This window comes from Paramisgurnus dabryanus, chromosome 13 (assembly GCF_030506205.2).
Source record: "Paramisgurnus dabryanus chromosome 13, PD_genome_1.1, whole genome shotgun sequence".
In the NCBI taxonomy this organism is placed as follows: domain Eukaryota; kingdom Metazoa; phylum Chordata; class Actinopteri; order Cypriniformes; family Cobitidae; genus Paramisgurnus; species Paramisgurnus dabryanus.
Window position 1 is genome coordinate 14,262,191 of NC_133349.1, and position 22,889 is coordinate 14,285,079.

General features: G+C 40.1%; 1 protein-coding gene across 5 annotated transcripts; it reads left to right on the forward strand.

The window, feature by feature from the left end:
• The first annotated feature begins 384 nt into the window (after nt 1–384).
• chd4b (chromodomain helicase DNA binding protein 4b) lies at nt 385–22,750 on the forward strand. Of its 5 annotated transcripts, none has more exons than XM_065298287.2 (40): nt 385–734; nt 1,300–1,372; nt 3,611–3,726; nt 4,115–4,384; nt 4,576–4,694; nt 4,813–5,117; nt 6,302–6,420; nt 6,529–6,649; nt 7,681–7,850; nt 7,997–8,245; nt 8,336–8,539; nt 8,615–8,826; nt 8,899–9,030; nt 9,136–9,232; nt 9,648–9,839; nt 9,933–10,133; nt 11,113–11,250; nt 11,544–11,665; nt 11,766–11,939; nt 12,135–12,276; nt 12,381–12,512; nt 12,873–12,990; nt 13,184–13,308; nt 13,469–13,561; nt 13,751–13,895; nt 15,013–15,182; nt 15,263–15,452; nt 15,644–15,730; nt 15,812–15,903; nt 15,989–16,122; nt 16,758–16,902; nt 16,999–17,155; nt 17,348–17,445; nt 17,568–17,793; nt 17,897–17,947; nt 18,025–18,189; nt 18,279–18,387; nt 19,464–19,596; nt 19,835–20,030; nt 21,656–22,750. In XM_065298287.2, exons 2-40 carry the CDS (start codon nt 1,324–1,326, stop codon nt 21,829–21,831), a joined length of 5,874 nt encoding a protein of 1,957 aa, XP_065154359.1. In that variant the 5' UTR covers nt 385–734; nt 1,300–1,323; the 3' UTR covers nt 21,832–22,750. The 5 variants fall into 5 exon arrangements, with proteins under 5 accessions (XP_065154359.1, XP_065154360.1, XP_065154361.1 ...); XM_065298288.2 differs by having other exon boundaries at nt 15,263–15,440; nt 17,894–17,947; XM_065298289.2 differs by having other exon boundaries at nt 7,684–7,850; nt 15,263–15,440; nt 17,894–17,947.
• Nucleotides 22,751–22,889: the final 139 nt, after the last annotated feature.

Below are 22,889 nucleotides of genomic sequence, written 5' to 3' on the forward strand. Positions count from 1 at the left end.
TTCTACAACTGTAAGTGTCACTCATGTTGCTGCTGCTTGGCATTTGACAGATAGCTGGAGTCTTATGCACTACATCATACGTTGACTTCTATCCAGGTGTTTGCAGGCATTTCTTCACTCGCAGGGTACACAAAAACCCAGCCAGGTGGACGGACAGTTGCAGAATATTATGGGCTGTCACCAGCAGCCTGGGGTTTCCCTGGAGACCATGTGACTGGTGTTGTTTTTTCTCTTCCTTCTCTTTTAGGACTTGTGTTTATTATGGGATGTCAGAGCGGCCTGCTTATGACTATTATGGGATGTTCGAGAGGGCGGGAGGGGGCAGTGTCTCCATAGCAACGTGGTTGCTAAGGGGGCAGGGACTAAGAAAGGGGAAGGCAGCGTGTACTTGCTGCTAGTGTGTGTGGAGGGTGATGATTATTATGGTCTGTAGGTTGCGAGGTAACTATGCAGAGTTGAGTGAGTGTTGTAGGGAGGGGGGAGCGTGCCTGGGATTATTATGGGATGTCTCGTCACCCCCCCGATTTTCTTTGTGTGTATGTGAGGATGTTAGCTTGTGGTCACTGACGCTGGGAATAGGGGAGAAGAGTGGACGACGTATCCCAAATATTTACACCTTTGAAGAGGTTTTTGCATTTCTCGGTGATAGCTATTTATCTTTAGCGTTTGACTTGAGGATTCGCGACAGATTAAAGCTGATCATACCGTGGACTAACTACACCTTGGACTGACCTGTAAGTCAAATCCTCCCACCCACCTCCAACCATCGGACCGCCTGCTGTGAAAGATATAAAATAACTCGGTGATTTATGCATTGAAAACAGTAAACAAACAAACAAACTACCTAACTAATGTTATTGCTAACTTATAATTGTTTTTACTTATGTCACGTCGCTTTGCAAACCGCCATATGGCGTTTGACGGGGGCCTCGCGACCTCCGCGTTTTATTTCTTGAGCAAAGTTTTTAAGGGCAGAAATGAAGACAGATAAGCGATTTAACTCAACTCATCCAACCGGCTGCCATTTTCCCCCGCAGTCGGATCACTTGACTCTGTTTGCTAGCTTTGCTAACTTGATTGACAGCTAAGTTTTGCCTTCTATTACGAGAAAGTTCACGAAAAATGCCGAAATGACACGACGGAGGCAAACTCGTTTGAATGTTGTGTTGCAGTTGCAAAATGCCACCGTCATTAATTGATTTTATTTACGCACAGTTAGCCTTCCTGTCAGTTATCTGTCTGTCAACATGGGGTCCGGCTAAAATCCAGACCAAATGTTTTACTTTCTGTTTTATCAAGGGTCCAGACGTTTCCCGAAGCATAATGTCGGGTAGTGAAGATGACCGCGACCAGTTTGGACACATGAGGGATGGTAAGGCGAACTCATCAAAGAGGTTAACTTGATATGTCCCAAAAAGAGCGTGGACCACCATTTACAACATCACGCCATTATATAACCTTCCCAAATGAGTCAAAGCATGCAAGCTACCTTTTGACATGTCAAAATTCTGGACAATGTGATAATTCATTAGAGAATTATGATCGATACACCTGCTGTCACTTCATAACAGTTGTTTTTAAACTCTCTTGAATGTTTATCTAATGCACTAACCTAGCCGCGTGCTACCACATTGTATTGCCTCGCAAATAAAGACAAATAAACAAAGCATCAGTTTATAATGCAGTTACAGTTTGCTGCGTGCAAAACTCATCACATGCTAAACGGATCACTTCCTGATTCTGTCGTCAAGCTGAAGTAAAAACAGCTGCTAATAAAATAAAAGACGAACCAATCTTGTTACATACTCCTTATATATCTGAAAAGCGAAAATGACTCGTTTTTCTACTGTAACGACCATTTCATGTATAATATTGTTTAGCATAGTGTGTCAAACCAATTTGTTTTGCTCTCCTCTTCTGGCCGCTGTTGTTATGGTGCCGTTGATACAGTAGTGCAGCCGATCAACAGAGCTCTTATAATAAATGAATGAATTCTAAAGCAACAGCCATGTCCCAGTTTTCACTGTTGCTGACATATTTGGACAGTAGACTTATATCCTAGCCAGGAAGAAACAGAAATTAGACTGTCTTATTAAAAGTCATTATGTCTAAATTGATGTGGCATGTTTCCTCTTAAAGGAAAACACCACTTTTTTTCAATATTTTACTATGTTCTTACCTCAGCCTAGACTAATTAATACATACTTATCTTTTTTCAATGCGTACACTTAATCTTTGCACAGCGCGTTGTGAATGTGTTAGCATTTAGCCTAGCCCCATTCATTTCTTAGGATCCAAACTGGGGTGAATTTAGAAGCCACCAAACACTTCCATGTTTTCCAGATTTAAAGACTATTACATGAGTAGTTACACGAGTAAGTATGGTGGGAAAAAATAAAACGTGGAGTTTTTTATTAATAAAAAAAGAGAACTATACAGACTACCGGCACATCTGGGAACTTGACTGTCAATTGCGTCTCCGTCCCTTTTTGGGGAAAACAAACTAGACTTCCCATTGACTTCCATACAAAATAGCGGAACAAAGCAACGTTCTTACTAGGGCTGTAACGATTTATCGTGCAAATGCGCGTTTTCTCAATGAATGAATTTGAATGAATAACAGTAAAAATGCCGCCACATTCAAATGCCAGAGGGCGCTCTCGTGCAGAAACTCCAATTGTGCCACAGAAGAAGTAGCATTACGGACGCTATTCCAGGAAATGTCTAGAAGGATATTTATATTGCCGTTCTTCAGATTTTTTCAGGTATTTTCATGATAATAAAGAAAATTTTTAATGATTTTATTTAACGAGTGTTGCTTTTTTAAATGCACGTTATAAAAGACTCAGACTCATAATGATTTTAGATTGATAAGGACTTCTTACTGACCAAAACGCCATAGTACATGCACAAGCTGTGCATGAAATACAGAATCGCAGCCTTGTGATGCAGAATCGATTTTAGACAGGTCTTTTTAATGGGACACGCAATTTATCGTTACAGCCCTAGTTCTTACACAGCCGACAGGTGTAAATAACTTAACAAATCACTCAGATTAAACATGTAGAGTAATTATATGTCCACCCTGTTGTTACTGCGCACCGAGGTCAAAGTGCTGCAAACTAAGTGCTCTTCCGCAATACAATATAGTTCTCAGTTTTTATCCTCTTAAAAATTGCCACATTATATTTTGTGCTACCATACTTTCTCGTGTAACTACTCATGTAACAGTCTTTAAAAAGGGAAAACATGGACGTGTTCGGTGGCTTCTAAATTCATCCCTGTTTGGATCCTAAGGAATGAATGGGGCTAGGCTAAATGCTAACACATTCACGACGTGCTATACAAAGATTAAGTGCACGCATTGAAAAAAGTTAGGTATGTATTAATTTGTCTAAATTGAGGTAAGAACATAGTAGAATATTGGAAACCAGTGGTGTTTTCCTTTTAAATCAGTGCATAGAATTAGATTATGGGTAATTAAGCTGAATCAAATCTAGTGTTGTTTTATGTGTACAGAAATAAAAATTAGTATGATATTTCTGCTTCAGTTTTTTGTGATGTATGTTTGATGTTGTGATCTGAGCTCACTGGTCTGTATTTTGGACAGATGACGATGCAGAAGAACTTATCTCAGAGCCAGAAGCTCCTAAATCTAAAAAGAAGAAGAAAGCGAAAAAGAGCCGCGAAAGCAGGAGCAGCAAACGACAGAAAGTCCTCAGAGAGGTCAGTAGAGCACCCCAAGGGTCCAGATGGCCCAGGAATTTAGGAATTTCACACCCGTGGAATGGACCTTGAAATTGCTGTGAATCAGAGCCAGTATGTAAAAAAAAATAACACAGTGCATGGCACAAATGCACAATTGCAATCTGTTCACATCTGCCTTTGATGATATATTGCTTTTATGGGTGACAAAATATGATCCTGCCTGTGAAAACCTAACTAAAGCCATTTTTGTGATTCATGCTTTTCTACATAAAATCCTCCTACATAATGTAAAGAACATTCTTTGAAAATATAACCAAGATATCTTTAATATTGACTGAGTAAGGCCATGTCCAAGATTGGATCTACAGTATAATTGATGATTAATATCAAGCTATGGAAATTTTAGGAAATTCCTGTCAGTTCTCCTGAAGCTTTGGAAGCCATCAGAATGATAGCAGGAGAGGAAGAGGATGACAGAGGAATGCGATCTGATAGCGAAGGGAGTGACTATGCACCGAGCAAGAAAAAGAAAAAGAGATCAAGCTCCTCCAAGGAGAGGAAGAAGGGAGGCTCAGCTGGGGAGAAGGCTGGCAGCTCATCTGGGGGGAAAAGCAAACGTAAAGATCCAGAGCCTGAGGAGGAAGATGATGATGATGATGACGACGATGATGGGAAGGTAAGGAGCAGCAGATGGGTGGTCTTAAGGATCATAAATACAACCAAAACTGTGTTTACCAAACATATTAATTTTCTATATGAATTAGTCTGTGGATAGCGTACAGAAGTGATGTATATTATTTTTGATCTACCCATACGACTGTCCTCTGCTGTGTTAGTCATGTGTGACACTCTATTCTCTTGTCACAGGAACCCAAGACTTCCTCTCAGCTATTAGCAGACTGGGGAATGAAAGACATTGACTACACCTTCACCCAGGAGGACTACACTTCCCTTACCAATTATAAAGCTTTCAGCCAGTTTGTAAGGTAAAACAATGCAGCTACTTTAACATTTTTCCTCCTATTTCTATTATTGCCTTTTAAACATCTAAATTCATCCTGTAATTTTCTTGAGGCTGATCTAAAATTGGTATTTCTATCTCAGGCCTCTTATAGCTGCTAAGAACCCTAAGATTCCAGTATCAAAGATGATGATGGTTTTGGGAGCAAAATGGCGGGAGTTTAGCACTAATAATCCCATGCGAGGCTCGGCGAGCGCCAACGCAGCTCTGGCAGCTGCCAATGTAGCTGCTGCAGTGGAGAGTATGGTGACCAGAGTGGATGGAGGAGGGGCTGCACCAATGTCCACGCCCACACCAATAGCAGCTCCTGCTGCACCGCCTCCTCAACCCCCAACCCAACAGCCTCCAGTAGTCCCCCTGCGGAAAGCCAAGACCAAAGAGGGCAAAGGTCAGAGGAGAGAATGAGAGGAACATGGAAAAAATTTGATTTGGAGAGGAATTAAAATGATAGAATAAGTGTTATGGCAGAAATAATTATAAGAAATTAATTTATTAATGAAATTATTGATTTATTTTAAACAAGTTTTAATTTTTTTTTTTTAATAGGCCATACATCTGAACAATTTTTTACGTTATGTCATTTCAAACCCATAGGTTTGTTATTGTCTGGCGACAAAATGAGATTGGGTCTTATTCACTAAAAATTGCGTACATTTTTCGTATTTATACGCACACTTGAACTTCCCCCAAAGACTTTCCTCCTAATTCGCAACACCTGCGTACAAACATGAATTTGTTCTTATACTTGTTCTTACGTTAGTGAAATTGAAGTGAATTGGCGAGTTTTGTAATTTGCATAAAACACGCCCAAACCAGCTCCATATAAGGGCTTTCCGCAGCGCTTGTCCACAGAAAATTTTAGAGCAGTTTGTCATAGAAGCAAAAGAGCTATACAAGAAATCCATGATTATATTTATTATTAGTAAAGTTCTGATTTGCTTTGCATTTTTTTTATTTGGGAGGTAATATTAAATAAGTATTGAATGCATTAACAAGAATGACGTTTAATTAATATGACAGAGACGCACATCTGGATCTAAAATAAATCAGACAGGAGATCAAGTGATTGACGTTTGGACTTCTCATTACATTTACATGATGTTTACATTAGGAATAACAACGCTTTCATATAGAAATTTAAAAAGTGAGGAAGGAAAGCGTGAAGATTTGTCATTACGTGCATCTTCTTTATATGTGTACAAAAAATAAGTAGGCTATAATAATGTATAATATAATGTATATTTTAATAATATAAAATCTATAGATCATGTATAATAATATATAATACATAAAATATAATCATGTTAATTTTATATATCAACATTATTATTAACATATAGCCTAGTATTTGATTATAGCGTACGTAATTATTGCTTACGAGTGGTTCTAAGTTTTCTTAAAAATTTTCGTACATTTAGAAGAAATTTTGATACGAAAGTGTTTGTCAAATCACGATTTGTTTGTGAAAACATCCTTACGAACCTCTCGCGCCCAAATTTGTGCGTACGCATGCTTAATGAATGAGACTCAATGTTTACTTAACATTATTTGTCATGTTTTTATTTCCTGTAGGTCCAAATGCACGTAGGAAAACCAAGCCCACTCCAAAGCCCCAGGACAAAAAGTCTAAAGCCAAGAAAGTGGCTCCACTCAAGATTAAGCTGGGCAACTTCAAAAGAAAACGTTCCTCTGTAAGAAACCATCCTATATGTTTACTTCTTAACAGATATTGCATATCTGTTCCTTATGTAATTAAATAACTAACATCACAAAATGTGTTGCATTCCTTCTCCTCTCAGAGTGGTGAGGATGATGATGGTGAGAGTGACTTTGACAGTTTCTCTGTCAGTGATGGTTCCAACAGTCGGAGCAGCCGCTCCAAGAGTAAGAAATCCAAAAGCTCAAAGAAAAAGAAGAGAGGTGAGTTACTGAGAGTAGACATTTAGATTAAAAAAACTTCTCAGGGTTACATAAAAGTTATGCTCTGTTGACATTGATATGCCAACAGTAGTATGCGGTTGATTGTAAGTTTGTTTTAAAATGTAGTGGGGTGCAAGGTGGACACATAGACTTCCATTGCAGGTGCAGTTTTGGTGTTGTAGTAATTAACAACATAATAATGTTGCCTGAAAACAAAGGAACAATGTGTATAGTCTATCACAAATGCACATCAAATACACATCATGCTGTTCTCCAAGCATAAACCTAAAGGTGACATAGAATGATTGAACGGGGTATTTATCCTTGTTCTGTGATGTGACATGTAGACAAAATTTTTTTTGTTTGAGTCTGTAATGCCTTAGAAGCTTTTTCTCAGAAAGCTTTATTAGGGTGGGGGATTTTAAACAAGTGGTTTTGCACCTATTTGCCCCCCCCCCCTACTGGCTTAACTTGCAATCTCATTACTGATTGGCTGACTTTGCTGCCACTCAAAAAATGTAGCCAATTATTTTAAAGTGGAGGGGCAGTGAGATGCCTGTGATGTCAAAAGCATCAGTTTTTCAGATTGGGCCGTTTTCTGGCTGACATTTCTGAAAGAGGAATTTCTATGAGACTGAGATGTTTAGCATGTCTAGCACTTTTTGTATGTTTGTGAATGCGGGTAGACTACCATAATTCAACAAAGACAAGGTAAAAATGGTTTTTCATTCTCTGTCCCCTTTAATTCTTAATGTGTTAGCTCCACGCTGGTGTCATAAAATCATATACCAAGCTCATCTGTTTGTCATCCAATTATAATCAAACTATAGAATCATAGAAAGCCAGTATGCCTAAAAATGATGTCTGCAATTTATAAACAAAAAATCATAAGAGTGACACTTTAAATTGATGATTTAGACAACTTTGTCAAATACTTACCTTATTTTATTTAATAATTCATGGAAATACATTTTTACTTTAATGCACTCTGTAAATTATTATTCTTATTCCTCTCTCTCTCTTTTTCTCAGTAGATGAAGATGCTGATGGTTATGAGACAGATCATCAGGATTACTGTGAGGTGTGTCAGCAGGGTGGTGAGATCATTCTGTGTGACACCTGTCCACGAGCCTATCACATGGTGTGTCTGGACCCTGACATGGAGAGAGCCCCTGAGGGCACATGGAGCTGCCCACACTGTGTATGTACCCAACTATAAAAAATAACCACTATGTTGATTGTGTCCAGAATAAAAATAGGTCTTGCGCGCTCCATGAATAAAGCTCACATTGATATTTAATGACTGAGGTTTCTATTGTATATGCATTATTTATGTCCCTCTTTCAGGAGAAGGAGGGCATTCAATGGGAGGCTCGCGAGGAGAGCTCGGAAGGGGAGGAGGAAAATGCTGATGGCAGGAGGGACGAAGGAGAGGTAGAAGAGGAGGACGATCATCATATAGAGTTTTGTCGGATGTGTAAGGACGGAGGGGAGCTGCTGTGCTGTGACACCTGCCCCTCATCCTACCATTTACACTGTCTCAACCCTCCCCTTCCAGAGATTCCCAATGGAGAATGGATCTGTCCTCGCTGTCTGGTGAGAGAGAGGAGCAATATCGCGTGCTTGTGCACTTTTATTGAACTTACTTCAAAGCTCTATATAACTCTTTCATTTTTGTCTTGTCAGAGTGCTCCATTAAAGGGCAAGGTACAGAAAGTTCTTACCTGGCGCTGGGGTGAAGCCCCTCCCCCTATGCCTGTCCCCCGCCCTGCAGACCTCCCAGCCGATGCTCCGGATCCTCCACCTATGATTGGTCGAAAGGAGAGAGAGTTCTTTGTAAAGTGGTCCAACATGTCTTACTGGCATTGTTCATGGGTCCAGGAACTACAGGTAACTCGAATAAAAATTACATTTATGTAATATCACAACCTAAGGGTAGCAGTTAACTTTCTTTTTTGTCTTTAGTTGGAGCTGAACTGTCAGGTAATGTTCCGTAACTACCAGCGAAAGACAGATATGGAAGAGCCGCCCAATCTAGAGCTGGGTGCCGAGGGAGACGAAGATAAGAGCACGAAGAGGAAGAATAAAGATCCCGTCTATGCCCGCATGGAGGATCAGTATGGACGCTTTGGAGTGAAGCTGGAGTGGCTCCTCATCCACCGAATCCTAAACCACAGGTGAGAGCCGTCAGAGACTGAAGCCTCTATGCTCTGAAGAAACATCTGCTCAACTGTTGTGCTCTCTTTCAGCGTGGATAAGAAGAATAATGTTCACTACCTCATCAAATGGAGGGATTTGCAGTATGATCAGTCATCCTGGGAGTGTGATGACGTGGACATACCAGACTTTGATACCTACAAACAGCATTACTGGAACCACAGGTACTTGCACGGAGGAGTTTGCAGAACCTTGCGCACATGGACGCATGCGTGGGATAATGCTGATTGAATGCATAGTTTACTCAAGTGTTTTTTTTTCTTTGTAAGGGAACTTATGCTTGGAGATGAAGGCAGACCAGGTAAAAAGATGAAGAAGGTGAAAGTGAAGAAAGTGGAAAGACCTCCTGTTAATCCTGTGGTGGATGTAAGGAACGACAGAACATCTCTTGCATGCCTGATCAGCTAATATTTCTTAAAGTCCATAAACACAGCATCATCTCAAGAAATATTGGTGTACACACGAAACCACAGAAACAACAACACAAATTGATTTAGTATACATGCCAGACCAGTATGTGGCTGTTTCATGCTCCCAAAAAGCCACATTCGTCTAGACGAAATGCCAAAATGATACCAATTTTTTACGTTTACAGCTAAATGAGCCCTTAATTATACAATTAAGGGCATCAACGTTTGATTTCATTTTAATTTCAATCTTTGACATGACTTTAGTCAGTATTAAAGATAACAAGGTTATATTTTCACAGAATGGAACAGAGCTTTAATTTTTGTCTTTTTTTAATAGTTATCTAATATTCCTCTCTCGCTCTGTTTATCAGCCCACAATCAAGTTTGACAGACAGCCGGAGTATCTGGACGCTACAGGTGGCACGCTTCACCCGTACCAGCTGGAAGGCCTGAACTGGTTACGTTTCTCTTGGGCTCAAGGCACCGACACCATTTTGGCCGATGAGATGGGTCTTGGCAAGACTGTTCAGACTGCCGTCTTTCTCTATTCGCTCTACAAAGAGGTTTTTGAGTTTGTTGTGACACAATGCATTTACTGAACATTTGGTAATATACAATATAAATTTGTTAATCTTTTCTTTCTAATGTCTTCTCAGGGTCACTCAAAGGGGCCATTCCTGGTGAGCGCCCCACTGTCCACCATCATCAACTGGGAGAGGGAGTTTGAGATGTGGGCACCAGACATGTATGTGGTCACCTACGTGGGTGATAAAGACAGCAGAGCCGTCATACGGGAAAATGAATTCTCCTTTGAAGACAACGCCATCCGTGGTGGAAAGAAAGCCTCCAAAATGAAAGTAAGAAGCGGGACGGGGCAGGAAAGAAATGCGAAGGAAGTGTGGTTTGATATCATTTAATGATCAGGGCACGCAAAATCACTAGCCCGATGTCCCGGGGATATTGTGCCATTTCTTGTTGGGCTACCAAAATGTATCTCTGCCCTGCCCATTGGGCTACCTTAGGGAGAAAAATATATTGTTATGCTTTTGGGTTCTCTCACATATTTGGTTGGGTAATTATGTTGTATATATCAGGGCTCCAGACTGCCACCAAATGGTGGCATTTTGCCACCAAAATTTGAGAGTGTGCCACTGAATTTACATCCAGTCTCACATGTGCGACCATTAAATTTGACCCTTTTTTGTGATGTGACACTGAATTTGAAAACAGCACATTGTACTTTCTGCATCTATCATTAAAGTATTTATTAGTAATACAGTGGAAATTTGTAGATATGTGAATATTTGGTTAGCATGTTGATGTACATTGTGTGCCGCACTGTGCCCCTAAATTTTCTGTTTGCGCCCCTAAAATTTTCAGTTGGGGGCCACCGTGCTCCTAGTGAAAAAAGTTAGTCTGGAACCCTGCATGTGCAATCCGTGCATCGGGTTTTGAAATTGCGTTTGAATGCGCACTCACTTTTTAGTTTCACCTTCCATTTGCGATCACTCAAACTGTACAGGAAGCGCCCAGTACTGATTTGTTAATGATGCTCCAGATCTGTTGCGCACAAATTCCTTACTATTCTCACGTAGGAAGTGAAATCTCCTGCAGCAAGCTTAAATGTCATATAGATTGCATAACAGTTATGTGCAAGCTACGTACATAAGTACACATTCAGAAAGGCACAGAATTTCTGACATCCCGCACACGTTGTCTCTCTCATGTCTTTACTGGACACATAAACCCAAAACTCTGCATGTCCAAAGGGCTACCAGTGATTTTTAAATTTTACGATATATATACCACTGCCTTATCTGTCTATCATCTCTACAGAAAGAGGCTGCTGTGAAGTTTCATGTACTGTTAACATCATACGAGCTGATTACGATCGATCAGGCCATCTTGGGTTCAATTGACTGGGCTTGTCTTGTGGTAGACGAGGCCCACAGACTAAAGAACAACCAATCAAAGGTAAGCTATGTGCCACAACAGAAATTTAATGCTGTAATGAACTCGAGAACACCTCACAGACAGGCACTCTTCACAAAACACATCTGATCAGGTCACACAAACTAGCAAAATTATATAGGCCTTTCTTGTGATGGTCTTGTAGCTCAGGGAACACTGATAAAACATAAACCTTGTAATGCATTGTAAGTCGCTTTGGATAAAAGCCTTATGCATAAATGTAAATGAGATGGATTAGTCGACTCCTCATTCATCAAGAGGAATTTTGTTGATTTCTCTTTATTGTTTTCTTTCAGTTTTTTCGTGTGTTGAATAACTACCCACTCCAGCACAAGTTGCTGTTGACCGGCACTCCTTTACAAAACAACCTGGAGGAGCTCTTCCATCTTCTCAACTTCCTCACTCCTGAGAGATTCAAGTAAGTGTTTGTAAATGTGTATGCTTTCTGGATTAATGCGTTCTTATAGTTCAGATCACTGTGTTTGGTGATGTAAGTGTCTGATGTGTGTGCGTTTCAGTAACCTGGAAGGCTTCTTGGAGGAGTTTGCTGACATCGCTAAAGAGGACCAGATTAAGAAGCTGCACGACATGTTGGGTCCACACATGCTCAGAAGACTCAAAGCCGACGTCTTTAAACACATGCCCTCAAAGACCGAGCTCATCGTGAGAGTGGAGCTCAGCTCGATGCAGAAGTATGCAATTTACTTCTCTTCTGTTGTCATTTACCACATTTCACTTCATTTTTCATGAAACTCATTTGTGCCACCTGCTGGACAGTTATTTAATGTTGGTTGAACTGCATGGCCAGCAGCTTGATGACTCGATAATGCCCCTTTACTACTACATTTAAGTGTAAGGAAGATTCAATATATATTTGTTTTCAACAGGAAGTATTACAAGTACATCCTCACACGCAACTTCGAAGCTTTGAACACCCGTGGTGGCGGAAACCAGGTTTCTCTGCTCAATGTGGTTATGGACCTGAAGAAGTGTTGTAACCACCCCTACCTCTTCCCCACAGCTGCTAATGTGAGATTCTACTCGCATATGTTCCTTATAGGGCTGTACCATTTTACATAAGCAATGGGGGAAAATATTAATGACAGTAATTTATCTGGTTGGTTTGATTTCAGGAAGCACCTAAGATGCCCAATGGCATGTATGATGGCGGTGCCCTCACCAAGGCTTCTGGGAAATTGTTGCTTTTGTGCAAGATGCTGAGGAAACTAAAGGAGGGTGGACACAGAGTACTTATATTCTCACAGGTACTGACATATACCAGGCACAAGCACAAATACATTCATAGGGGTGCATACTGGGCAGCACAGTAACTCGCAGCAAAAAGGACCAGGTCAGGTGGCCTTTTTGTGTGGAGTTGGCATGTTTTCCCTGTTTCAGCGTGGATTTACTCCGAGTTTCCTCCCACAGGCCAGGTTAGATGAATTGGAGATGCCAAATTGTCCTTCCCCCAACATGTGTATGGATCAACTTGTTTATCGATTAACCAGTTTTCGCATGAATATAGCCATAGATGCTGGGTTAGCATTAAAAAATAAATAAACAAACAAATGAACACACAAAAACTTGAGTGCAAACAAATGTACTTGTTCCCTCATGCTTTGTAGATGACAAAGATGTTGGACTTGCTGGAAGACTTCCTGGAAAACGAGGGATACAAGTATGAAAGGATAGATGGAGGAGTCACTGGTGGGATGAGACAGGAAGCCATTGATCGGTTTAATGGTGAGGCAAGATGCCACAGGTTTCCATTTGTCATTCAGATTACTTCCTGTTAAAGGAACAGCTCATCCATAAATAAATGCTTGTGCCATTTTTTGGGGGTAAACTCTCCTTCACAATTATTTAGCAGCTGTTAATCAATGTTGTTTAGTAATGTTTTCTTTTGGCGTCATCCATCTTTTTCTTTTTTCTGAAGCTCCTGGAGCTCCACAGTTTGTTTTCTTGCTGTCCACCAGAGCAGGTGGTTTGGGCATCAATCTGGCAACCGCTGACACTGTCATCATCTATGACTCTGACTGGAACCCACATAATGATATCCAGGTAAAGACATTTTTAAATACTTGATCCTACAGCTGTAAACGCTTAACAATACTAATACTAACAATCACTAAACGCCTATGTCTCTCTCAAAGCACACTTCAAGTCTTTGTATAACCCTGGAATTTTTTAAGGACCTCGTTTGTCTTTCTGTCCTTCTCAGGCATTTAGCAGGGCTCATCGTATTGGTCAGAATAAGAAGGTGATGATCTATCGATTTGTCACTAAAGCATCTGTGGAGGAGAGAATTACGCAGGTGAGATTCGATTTTTATTTATTCATATAAAGAGTTGAAGATATTTTTGTGCATTTCAGTATTCTCATAAGTCTACAGTAATTGTGTGTTGTGTTTATGCCGAAAACGATGATTACACTAAAAAACTGCAAATACGGAATTGTGTTATATATATATATAGCGATCAACACTGTGTCCTATCGTTCCCAGGTAGCAAAGAAAAAGATGATGTTGACCCACCTCGTGGTACGACCTGGCCTGGGGTCGGCCAAGGCTGGATCCATGTCCAAACAGGAATTGGATGACATCTTGAAATTTGGCACCGAGGCACTTTTCAAAGATGAGATCGGAGAAGGTTAAAGATTATTTCTTTATGAATAGTACGATTTTTAAGAACATGATTATATAAGGAGTATTAGCACAACCATGACCTTTGAACAATGCAGTCTACTTTGCAGCTCTTTGTAAATTAAAAATGTGCAGCGGGAGTTTAACAAAAAGCATGGCCGGTCTGCCAGTGTGTTTTGATTTTCTGACATTTTATTTTCTATTATTGGTTTAACATTTGAACACACCATGTCCTAAATGGACTCAATGCATTAAAGCATAAGTGGTTAATCTTTTCCAGTTAAATCCTAACCAGCCGGATAACAGGATATGTTATCAGTCGCTTGGTTTCGGCTTTTGCTGGGTTTTTTTGTATTCATACACATGCGGAATCTTAATGGTTTAAAGCTTAAAGGGACATTCCACTTTTTTTGAATATAGGCTCATTTTCAGGCTCCCCTAGAGTTAAAAATTTGATTCTTACTGTTTTGGAATACATTCAGCTGATCTCCGGGTCTGGCGCTAGCACTTTTAGCATAGCTTAGCATAATCCATTGAATCTGATTAGACCATTAGCATTGCGCTAAAAAGAAACCAAAGTGAAACCAAACCAATATTTTTCCTATTTAAAACTTGACTCTTCTGAAGTTAAATTGTGTACTAAGACTGACGGAAAATTAAAATTTGCGATATTCTAGGGCAGATATGGTTAGGACTATACTCTTATTCTGGTGTAATAGTCAAGGACATTGCTGCTGTAACATGGCTGCAGCAGGCGTAGCGATATTACGCACTGCCCGAAAATAGTCCCCTTGGTACTTTCAATAGCATGGGACTATTTTGGGCAGTGCGTAATATCACTACGCCTCCTGCAGCCATGTTACAGCTAATTGTCTGATCAGATTCAATAGATTATGCTAAGCTATGCTAAAAGTGCTAGCGCCAGACCCAGAGATCAGCTGAATGGATTCCAAAACGGTAAGAATAAAATGTTTAACTCTAGGGGAGCTGGAAATGAGCATATTTTTTTTTTTTAAGTGGAATGTCCCTTTAACTACATTTTATAGATTAGGTATCTAGTTTGCTTGCTATTGTGCTATAATATTGTTATTATTAATATTATATTTGCCCTTTCTCTCATCCAGGAGACAATAAGGAAGAGGACAGCAGTGTGATCCACTATGATGACAAAGCCATCGATCGACTGTTGGACCGGAACCAAGATGCAACGGATGACACCGAGCTTCAGAGCATGAATGAATATCTTAGTTCCTTTAAAGTGGCCCAGTATGTGGTGAAAGATGACGATGAGGAGGTAAGCCATGGACTTTGTTTGTGTGGCATGTGACCTATCTCTATCTGTGGATTTCACAACACATGCGATTCCTTTCTCAGGAGGAGGATGTGGACAGGGAAATCATCAAACAGGAGGAGAGCGTTGATCCTGATTACTGGGAGAAACTCCTGCGGCATCATTATGAACAGCAGCAGGAAGATCTGGCCCGACACCTGGGCAAAGGCAAACGTCCTCGCAAACCTGTCAACTACAACGACTGCTCACAGGAGGACAGAGGTAGTAGACGGGGTACAGACGCTTTTAACGCTTTCCTTTGATGTTCTTTTCGTGTGTGTAAACAACTTGTGTGTAGGAATGCCTACAATTCACATTGGCCATTTGTTGGAGATGTCTGCATGAATTCAGTTGTGTTTTGTCCCGACTTAAATATTTTGATTGGCAAGAGGATGGAACTTCTCAAAAGTTTTTGTGTCTCTTAGATTGGCAGGATGATCAGTCTGATAACCAGTCAGATTACTCCGTGGCTTCAGAAGAAGGTGATGAGGACTTTGATGAACGATCTGAAGGTAAGTTGCACTATATATATTCACTACAACATCTGTATTTAAGTTTTGAATTTGTATTGACATAGCTTTTACCTTTGTTAGCTAACTCACGAAGGCCGAATCGCAAAGGCTTGAGAAATGACAAAGACAAACCACTGCCGCCCCTACTGGCCAGAGTGGGAGGCAACATTGAGGTTCAACTCAAATTATCTCCTAGCTTTTTTCATTCTTTATTTACAATAGAAAGCAATAACCTTAAAACATCTTTATATCCATTAGGTGTTGGGTTTCAATGCCCGTCAGAGGAAGGCCTTCTTGAATGCAGTGATGCGTTATGGGATGCCTCCACAGGATGCCTTTACCACCCAGTGGCTTGTTAGAGACCTGCGAGGCAAATCGGAGAAAGAGTTTAAGTGAGTCAGATTTTTCTTAAAGTGTGTGCGTGTTAAAATTATACTGGGATTGCATACATTTGTATAATGCATTGTAGGGTTGTGCCGATAGACGATAGTATCGTGTATTGACGATCGTCAGAAATACCGTTAATTGCAGGCTTTCGTGACGACAGTTGGTGATAGTTGTTGTTATTATTATCATCATAGTTTCACATTAACATGCGCATTGGGTGCTTTTCTTGCATTTTGGCTTTACTTTGCACAAGAGAGGTTGTAACGCGTGTGGATTCCTTCACACACATGGACTCAATGCGCACGTCTTGGACTCTTGCTTGGACCTAAACTTGTAATACGCGTGGCTCTGACATTTTCTTGCACTAGAGAGGTTGTTAGGCGCGCAGAGGGTTAAACTAGCAAGTTTGTTGTTCCCACTCTCTGGCACCCATGAAATTTTAGAGTGCCTGGACCTGTCCACCAATCAAGTGACTTGTCATAAATTAGTAAAAATGAACCGTAAACTACTGCCCCGCCCACCGATACTATCGTGCATTGGCGATCTCACAAGCTGGCAATAGGCCGATCTCAAAATGGGGCGTATCGTCCAACACTAATGCATTGATCTCTTTGACTTAAGTGTTTTCTCTCATTCTCAGGGCATATGTGTCTCTGTTTATGCGTCACCTATGTGAGCCGGGTGCTGATGGGGCAGAAACCTTCGCTGATGGCGTTCCACGGGAAGGCCTGTCACGACAACACGTTCTTACACGCATAGGTGTGATGTCACTGATCCGCAAGAAGGTAAGTGAAAATCGCTTATGTAGCTGCATATATGAGGTGTTATTGGTTGTTTTCTGGCTGTTCTGAGCTGTGATTGGCTGTTTCGAACTCTCACAGGTGCAAGAGTTTGAGCATGTCAATGGTCAGTGGTCAATGCCCTGGATGAAAGAACTGGAGGAAAGCAAGAGAGCGGCGGCCATCGCGGCAGGAGAGGATCCAAAAACGCCCTCTAGTGGAACACCTGCTGATACCCAGCCCAACACACCAGCAGCAGGTACATAATGCTACACAACCGTAATTAATTTCAAGACTTTATATTTATTAATAAAAAATAATGGACATAAAGGCATTTATCCAAGGCGATAAGGGAATATATTTTTTCATGTTTTTTTTACCTGAAATTTGAACCCATGACCTTTCTGCTGCTAACGTGATGCCCTTATTCACAAATGATTTATCCAAACAGAAGATCTTTCCAAAATTGATGACGCATTCAAAGAGCTGGAGGAGAAGACAGATGGAGATGGAGAGAAGGAAATAAAAGGCTTGAGACAGGAAGATGAGGTACACTACTAGTTATTTACGGGATTACTATTTCGTGTCATCTGTTAAAGTGCTTTCCTTTGGCTTTCTTACTTTCTCTGCCGCCTTGTCTCACTCTCTCTTTGTTTTATCCTCTCTCACAGATCATTGAGATTCCTGATGAAGGTGAGAAATCCCCCAGTCCACCAAAGAAAGAGGAGAGAAAGTTGGACACATCACCCTCACGGCAGAAGGATGGAGGAAGCAGAGAGGCCGAAAATGAGAAAGATGGAGTGAAAGAGGAGAAGTCAAGGGAGAATACCTCCTCTTCAAATGTCAAAGCTGAAAGTTTAGATGCTGCAAGCAGTGCAGACACATCCAAAACCAAAGGTGATATTTTCATGTTGTTTGAAATTTTATATTTATGTTTACAAACCAATAATGTTACAGCTTTGTTTACTGGATTAAATAACCCCCTCCTTTATTTCAGAAGAAGCTTCTGATGAGAAAATGGACACAAGCTCACCTGGAGAACAGAAGAAAGGTACAAACGCACACAAATCAATCTTTGGGTTTTTCTTTAGATCTTCTTCTTAATGTCTCTTTTTTGTCTTTCACCAGATCTGAAAGACGAGAGGGATGGATTAAAATCAGAAGACTCTGGTAAACTGCAAAATGGAGAGAATGCCAAAGAGACAAGTGGAGGAGGGGATGTAGTTAGTGAAGAGAAGAAGAAAGCAGTGAAGCAGAGGTTCATGTTTAACATCGCTGACGGAGGTTTCACAGGTATACTGGGAATTTGCTGTGTGTGTGTGTGTGTGTGTGTACGTGTATGCGTTTGTGGATTTGAATGAATGAATTCTCTGTCTTTCTAGAGCTTCACTCACTCTGGCAGAATGAAGAGAGAGCCGCCACGGTCACCAAGAAAACTTATGAGATCTGGCATCGTCGTCATGACTACTGGCTGCTGGCTGGTATCATACAGTATCCTGAACAGTTACAGTTATTATGCCGGTCATTACAGGATGATCGGGATTTTGATGTGTTTGATGTCATCTACTGTAAAATTAAAGTTTCAGTCAAACCTGGGAGGCTTTTAAAAATCATCTAGGTTTCAATTTATGGTTGGCACCAGTGTACAATATGTAAATTGCTATATGTGACCCTGGACCACAAATATAGTCATAAGGGTTGCAATTGAAATAAGCTTTCCATTGATGTATTGTTTGTTAGGATAGGACAATATTTGGACGAGATACAATTATTTGAAAATCTGGAATCTAAAGGGGGAAAAAAACCTAAATATTGAGAAAATCGCATTTAAAGGGGAAATATCATGAAAATATTACTTTTTCCTTTTTTAAGTGTTATAATCAGGTCCCCAGTGCTTTTATCATCCTAGAAAATGTGAAAAAGATCAACCAATTAACTTTGTTTTGGTAAATCATTCTCTGCAAGCATGTGTAAACATAGGTCATTAAAATGTGGCTCCCCTTGTGATGTCAGAAGGGGATAATACCACCCCTTAATCTGCACTATCCAACCACGGCACTGCCATTTAGTGTAGAGATCAACTAATTTGCATTTAAAAGGACACACCCAAAAACGACACATTTTTGCTCACACCTACAAAGTGGCAATTTGAATACGCTATAATAAATGATCTATATGGTATTTTGAGCTAAAACTTCACATATGTACTCTGGGGACACTAAAGATTTATTTGACATCTTAAAAAAGTCTTGTGAAATGTCCCCTTTAAAGTTGTCCAAATGAATTCCTTAGCCACACGTACTACTGATGATAAATGCATGTTTGATATATTCATGGTAGGACATTTGCAAAGTATCTTAATGAAACATGATTTTTTGTTAATATCCTAACGATTTGTGGCATAAAATCAATACTTTAGTTTTGACCCATACAATGTATTTTTGGGTGTAAACCTGTGCGACTTATGACTGGTTTTGTGGTCCAGGGTAACTCATATAAAAATGTGAATATTTGCTGTGGATTAACATCAGAAGCTGTTTATACATCCTTCACCTGTTTACTACCAGTCACGGCTACGCCCGCTGGCAAGATGTACAAAACGACCCAAGATTCGCCATCCTCAATGAACCCTTTAAAGGAGAGATGAGCCGAGGAAACTTCCTTGAAATTAAAAACAAGTTCCTTGCGCGAAGGTTTAAGGTTAGAGACAAAGAAAACATTGTTAATGTTCACAATATTGCCAAAATGTATACAGCACTTATTTTCTTTATTGATAGGACCTTTTTTCTGTATTATCATCTTTGCTATAAGAAGGTGAATTAAATAGGGGACAGGAAATATAAAAATTAGAAAATTAAATTAAAATGAAATATAAATATAATGGGGAAGATTGTTCATGCTAAATATGGTAAAGTCAAAATACTATGTGTCTTTGCAGTTGTTGGAACAGGCTCTGGTTATCGAGGAGCAGCTCAGACGGGCCGCATATCTAAACATGACAGAAGACCCATCTCACCCCTCAATGGCGCTCAACACACGCTTCAGTGAGGTGGAGTGTCTGGCCGAGTCACATCAACATCTCAGCAAAGAGTCAATGTCAGGAAACAAACCCGCTAATGCAGTACTGCACAAAGGTACACAAACTCTCCATGCGTACTCTATACAGCACAAAATTATTAACACACAACCCTGCATGAACTTATTCACTGTGTAACAGCATTATAGAGAATCACTGCGCCGTACATTTGGTATTAGGGCTGCACGATAAACCGCATGTGATAGTCATGCGCATCTTGCCGGTAAAGCCGGGTCCTTGATTAGTAGTAAATTGCCATCACCTGCATTCAGATGGAGCGGCATTTACTACACAAAGCAGTAGTTCACTGACAAGCTGGGCCATATCGCAAACATATTACAGGCGATACATCCGCGATTGTCAATGAACTACGACTTTGTGTAGTAAATGGTTCTTCATTTGAAAGCAGGTGATGGCGATTTACTACTGACCAAGGAACCGGCTTCACTGACGAGATGTGCATTCCAATCACATTCGATTTATCGTGCAGCCCTATTTGGTTTAATATTCAATTCAATTCAATTCAATTTTATTTATATAGCGCTTTTCACAAAAGTCAATTGTTTCAAAGCAGCTTTACATAAATAGAAGCAGTGAAAAGCACAGAAAACGACAGATAGCACAACAGAATACATGATAGCATGAGCAGTTAAATTTGCTGCGGCTATGACTCAATATTATAATTGCACGTATTACTAAAGCAACGTATTGAAGAGGAAGCTAGGTAAAGCCCAAAAAGGCTGCCTCCCCGGGGTGAAAAACCCCCTAGGAGAAAAAAAAAACCCCGGGCTTTTATCCGAGGAAAAATAAGTCCTAGGAGGGAAAAACCCTTGGGAGAACGGAAATGGAGATTTAGCGGAGATTAAGCGGTTCTGCCGGTGATCGTTGGTCAGGTATCAGCTGGGCATAACGTTGAATATATGAGAACTACTGTGCTAAAGTGCACAAAATAAGTAACTTGATATACAGTACTGTGCAGAAGTCTTAGGCCACCATGCCACAATTAGATGTGTTGTTTTTGCAATGTTATAGTGATCATATATACTTGTTTTTCAGTCTCTTTAATAGAATACATCCAAAAAGTATTAAAAACTGTATACAAATGTAAAAGTTTTTAGGGTAAACTCCCCTTCCACTTGAGCAATAGCAGGAAACTGCAGGATCTCTTAACCTAAATATTAAATCCTAATTTTAAAGAAATAAGTATTTTAACTTAATTCTGCTCAAAAACTCTCAATATGTGTTTAGTGCCAAGAGAGGTCACACTTAACACCGACGATGCCTAAAGAAGACATTTAGTCCTGAATTTTTCTGTATGCATCTTAATAAAATAGATTGAAAAATAAATATGGATGGACATTAAAACTTCTAAAACAAGAAGTCTGGTGGTGGTGGCCTAAGTCTTATGCACAGTACTATATAAAAACAAATAAATAAATAAATAACGGTATAACACCCCAGAGGCGAGTATAAACGCATCTCAGCTATAATAGCACACGCTTTCACACATCACTTGATATCGCTGTAGTTTTGTGCACGACATGCGGCTCAACAGTACAGCCTTTATCTGTAGTAGTGATCTACAGATGCTAAAATAAGTATGAGTATTTAAATCTTTAAAATCTGCATGTGTGAATAGCACTGACGAGTTAAAACATTTTTGCTATTATTACGAATCATCAGTTCTGAAACAACTGGAGGAGCTGCTCAGCGACATGAAGGCTGACGTCACACGCCTCCCGGCAACCATCGCTCGGATACCGCCTGTCGCCGTGAGGCTGCAGATGTCAGAGAGAAGCATCCTTAGCCGGCTGGCCAGCCGAGGACCGGAGGTCACGCAGACGCAGGCGCCACGCTGATGACCTCTAGAGTAAATTTTCATCCCTACCTCCCATATGCTCAGTCACGACGAGGAATCACACGACTCCTTCATGTACACATAGAGACACGCACCTGGGGCAGGTGATCAGATGTTTTGTGTATATATGAAATAACAAAAATTGGGAGTGGAGTGATCCTTAGCTAGCACATTGTGCTTCCCTCACATTTCCTGTGAAGCCCCAGTAAATGTAGAGCCATTCCATGTTTTCCATTAGGAATTTTTTGCTGAGCTGAGAAGTGTGTGTGTGTGTGTGTGTGAAGCAATCTAATAAATCCATTTCAGGTTTTTTAGGTCACTTCTACACTAATGACGTCCATACAGGGCAAGGTTGAAAACCTGGTGTGGAGTTCTGCCATGAGATGAATTGAAGTAAGAGCTTTAAAAGATCTTTACAGTGAAAACAATGTTCCTCCTCAGGTGTGCATTCTGTTGTAATTCACACATTCTGCCCCGAACACAAATTTAAAGTGTTTGAGGTTTAAAAACATTGAGCTTTTATTTTGTCTGTACTGTAAGTACAGTCAGTTCCCGGCAGCGGCTGAAAAACTAAAGGTTTTAAGCAGAAGTCAACACGCACCTCTTATATTAAGGCCATCAAATGACCTTTAATTCTTGTAGATTTAAAAAAAAAACATGATTTTTCAATCATGAGGACTGCTGTGTTATTAAGAGATGTTCTGTTACACGTTTACCATTGTTTGTGCTTGTAAAACCAACTTAATTTTCAGTCCTGGTTGGCACCTGACAACAGGTTCCAGTTTCTTTTTAATTTAATGTCTAATTTTACACTTTCCTGAGTTTTGAATATCTCACTTTGTAATTATCGTTGTTACCCTGTTATTGTTATGTCTTTCGTTGATGTTTTTCAGACCTGCTGCAATAAAAAGGTAACAAAGTGTAATGTGGAGTTTTTTTTCGCTTTATTTAGTCCTAGATATAAAGTTAATTCCTTGGGGGGAAAAAGCTTGGAATCTGACTAAATTCAATTGTGTTTTTTTTTTTCAACGCCAATCAATCACACCAGAACAGTTTATC

What these genes read in the sequence shown, in the direction of transcription:
- chd4b (XM_065298285.2), top strand. Translation starts at nt 1,324, where the DNA reads ATGTCGGGTAGTGAAGATGACCGCGACCAGTTTGGACACATGAGGGAT. An exon ending in CTCACTCCTGAGAGATTCAA is followed by an intron (nt 11,666 to 11,765) that starts GTAAGTGTTTGT and finishes TGTGCGTTTCAG; the next exon opens with TAACCTGGAAGGCTTCTTGG. An exon ending in CAAAGATGAGATCGGAGAAG is followed by an intron (nt 13,896 to 15,012) that starts GTTAAAGATTAT and finishes TCTCTCATCCAG; the next exon opens with GAGACAATAAGGAAGAGGAC.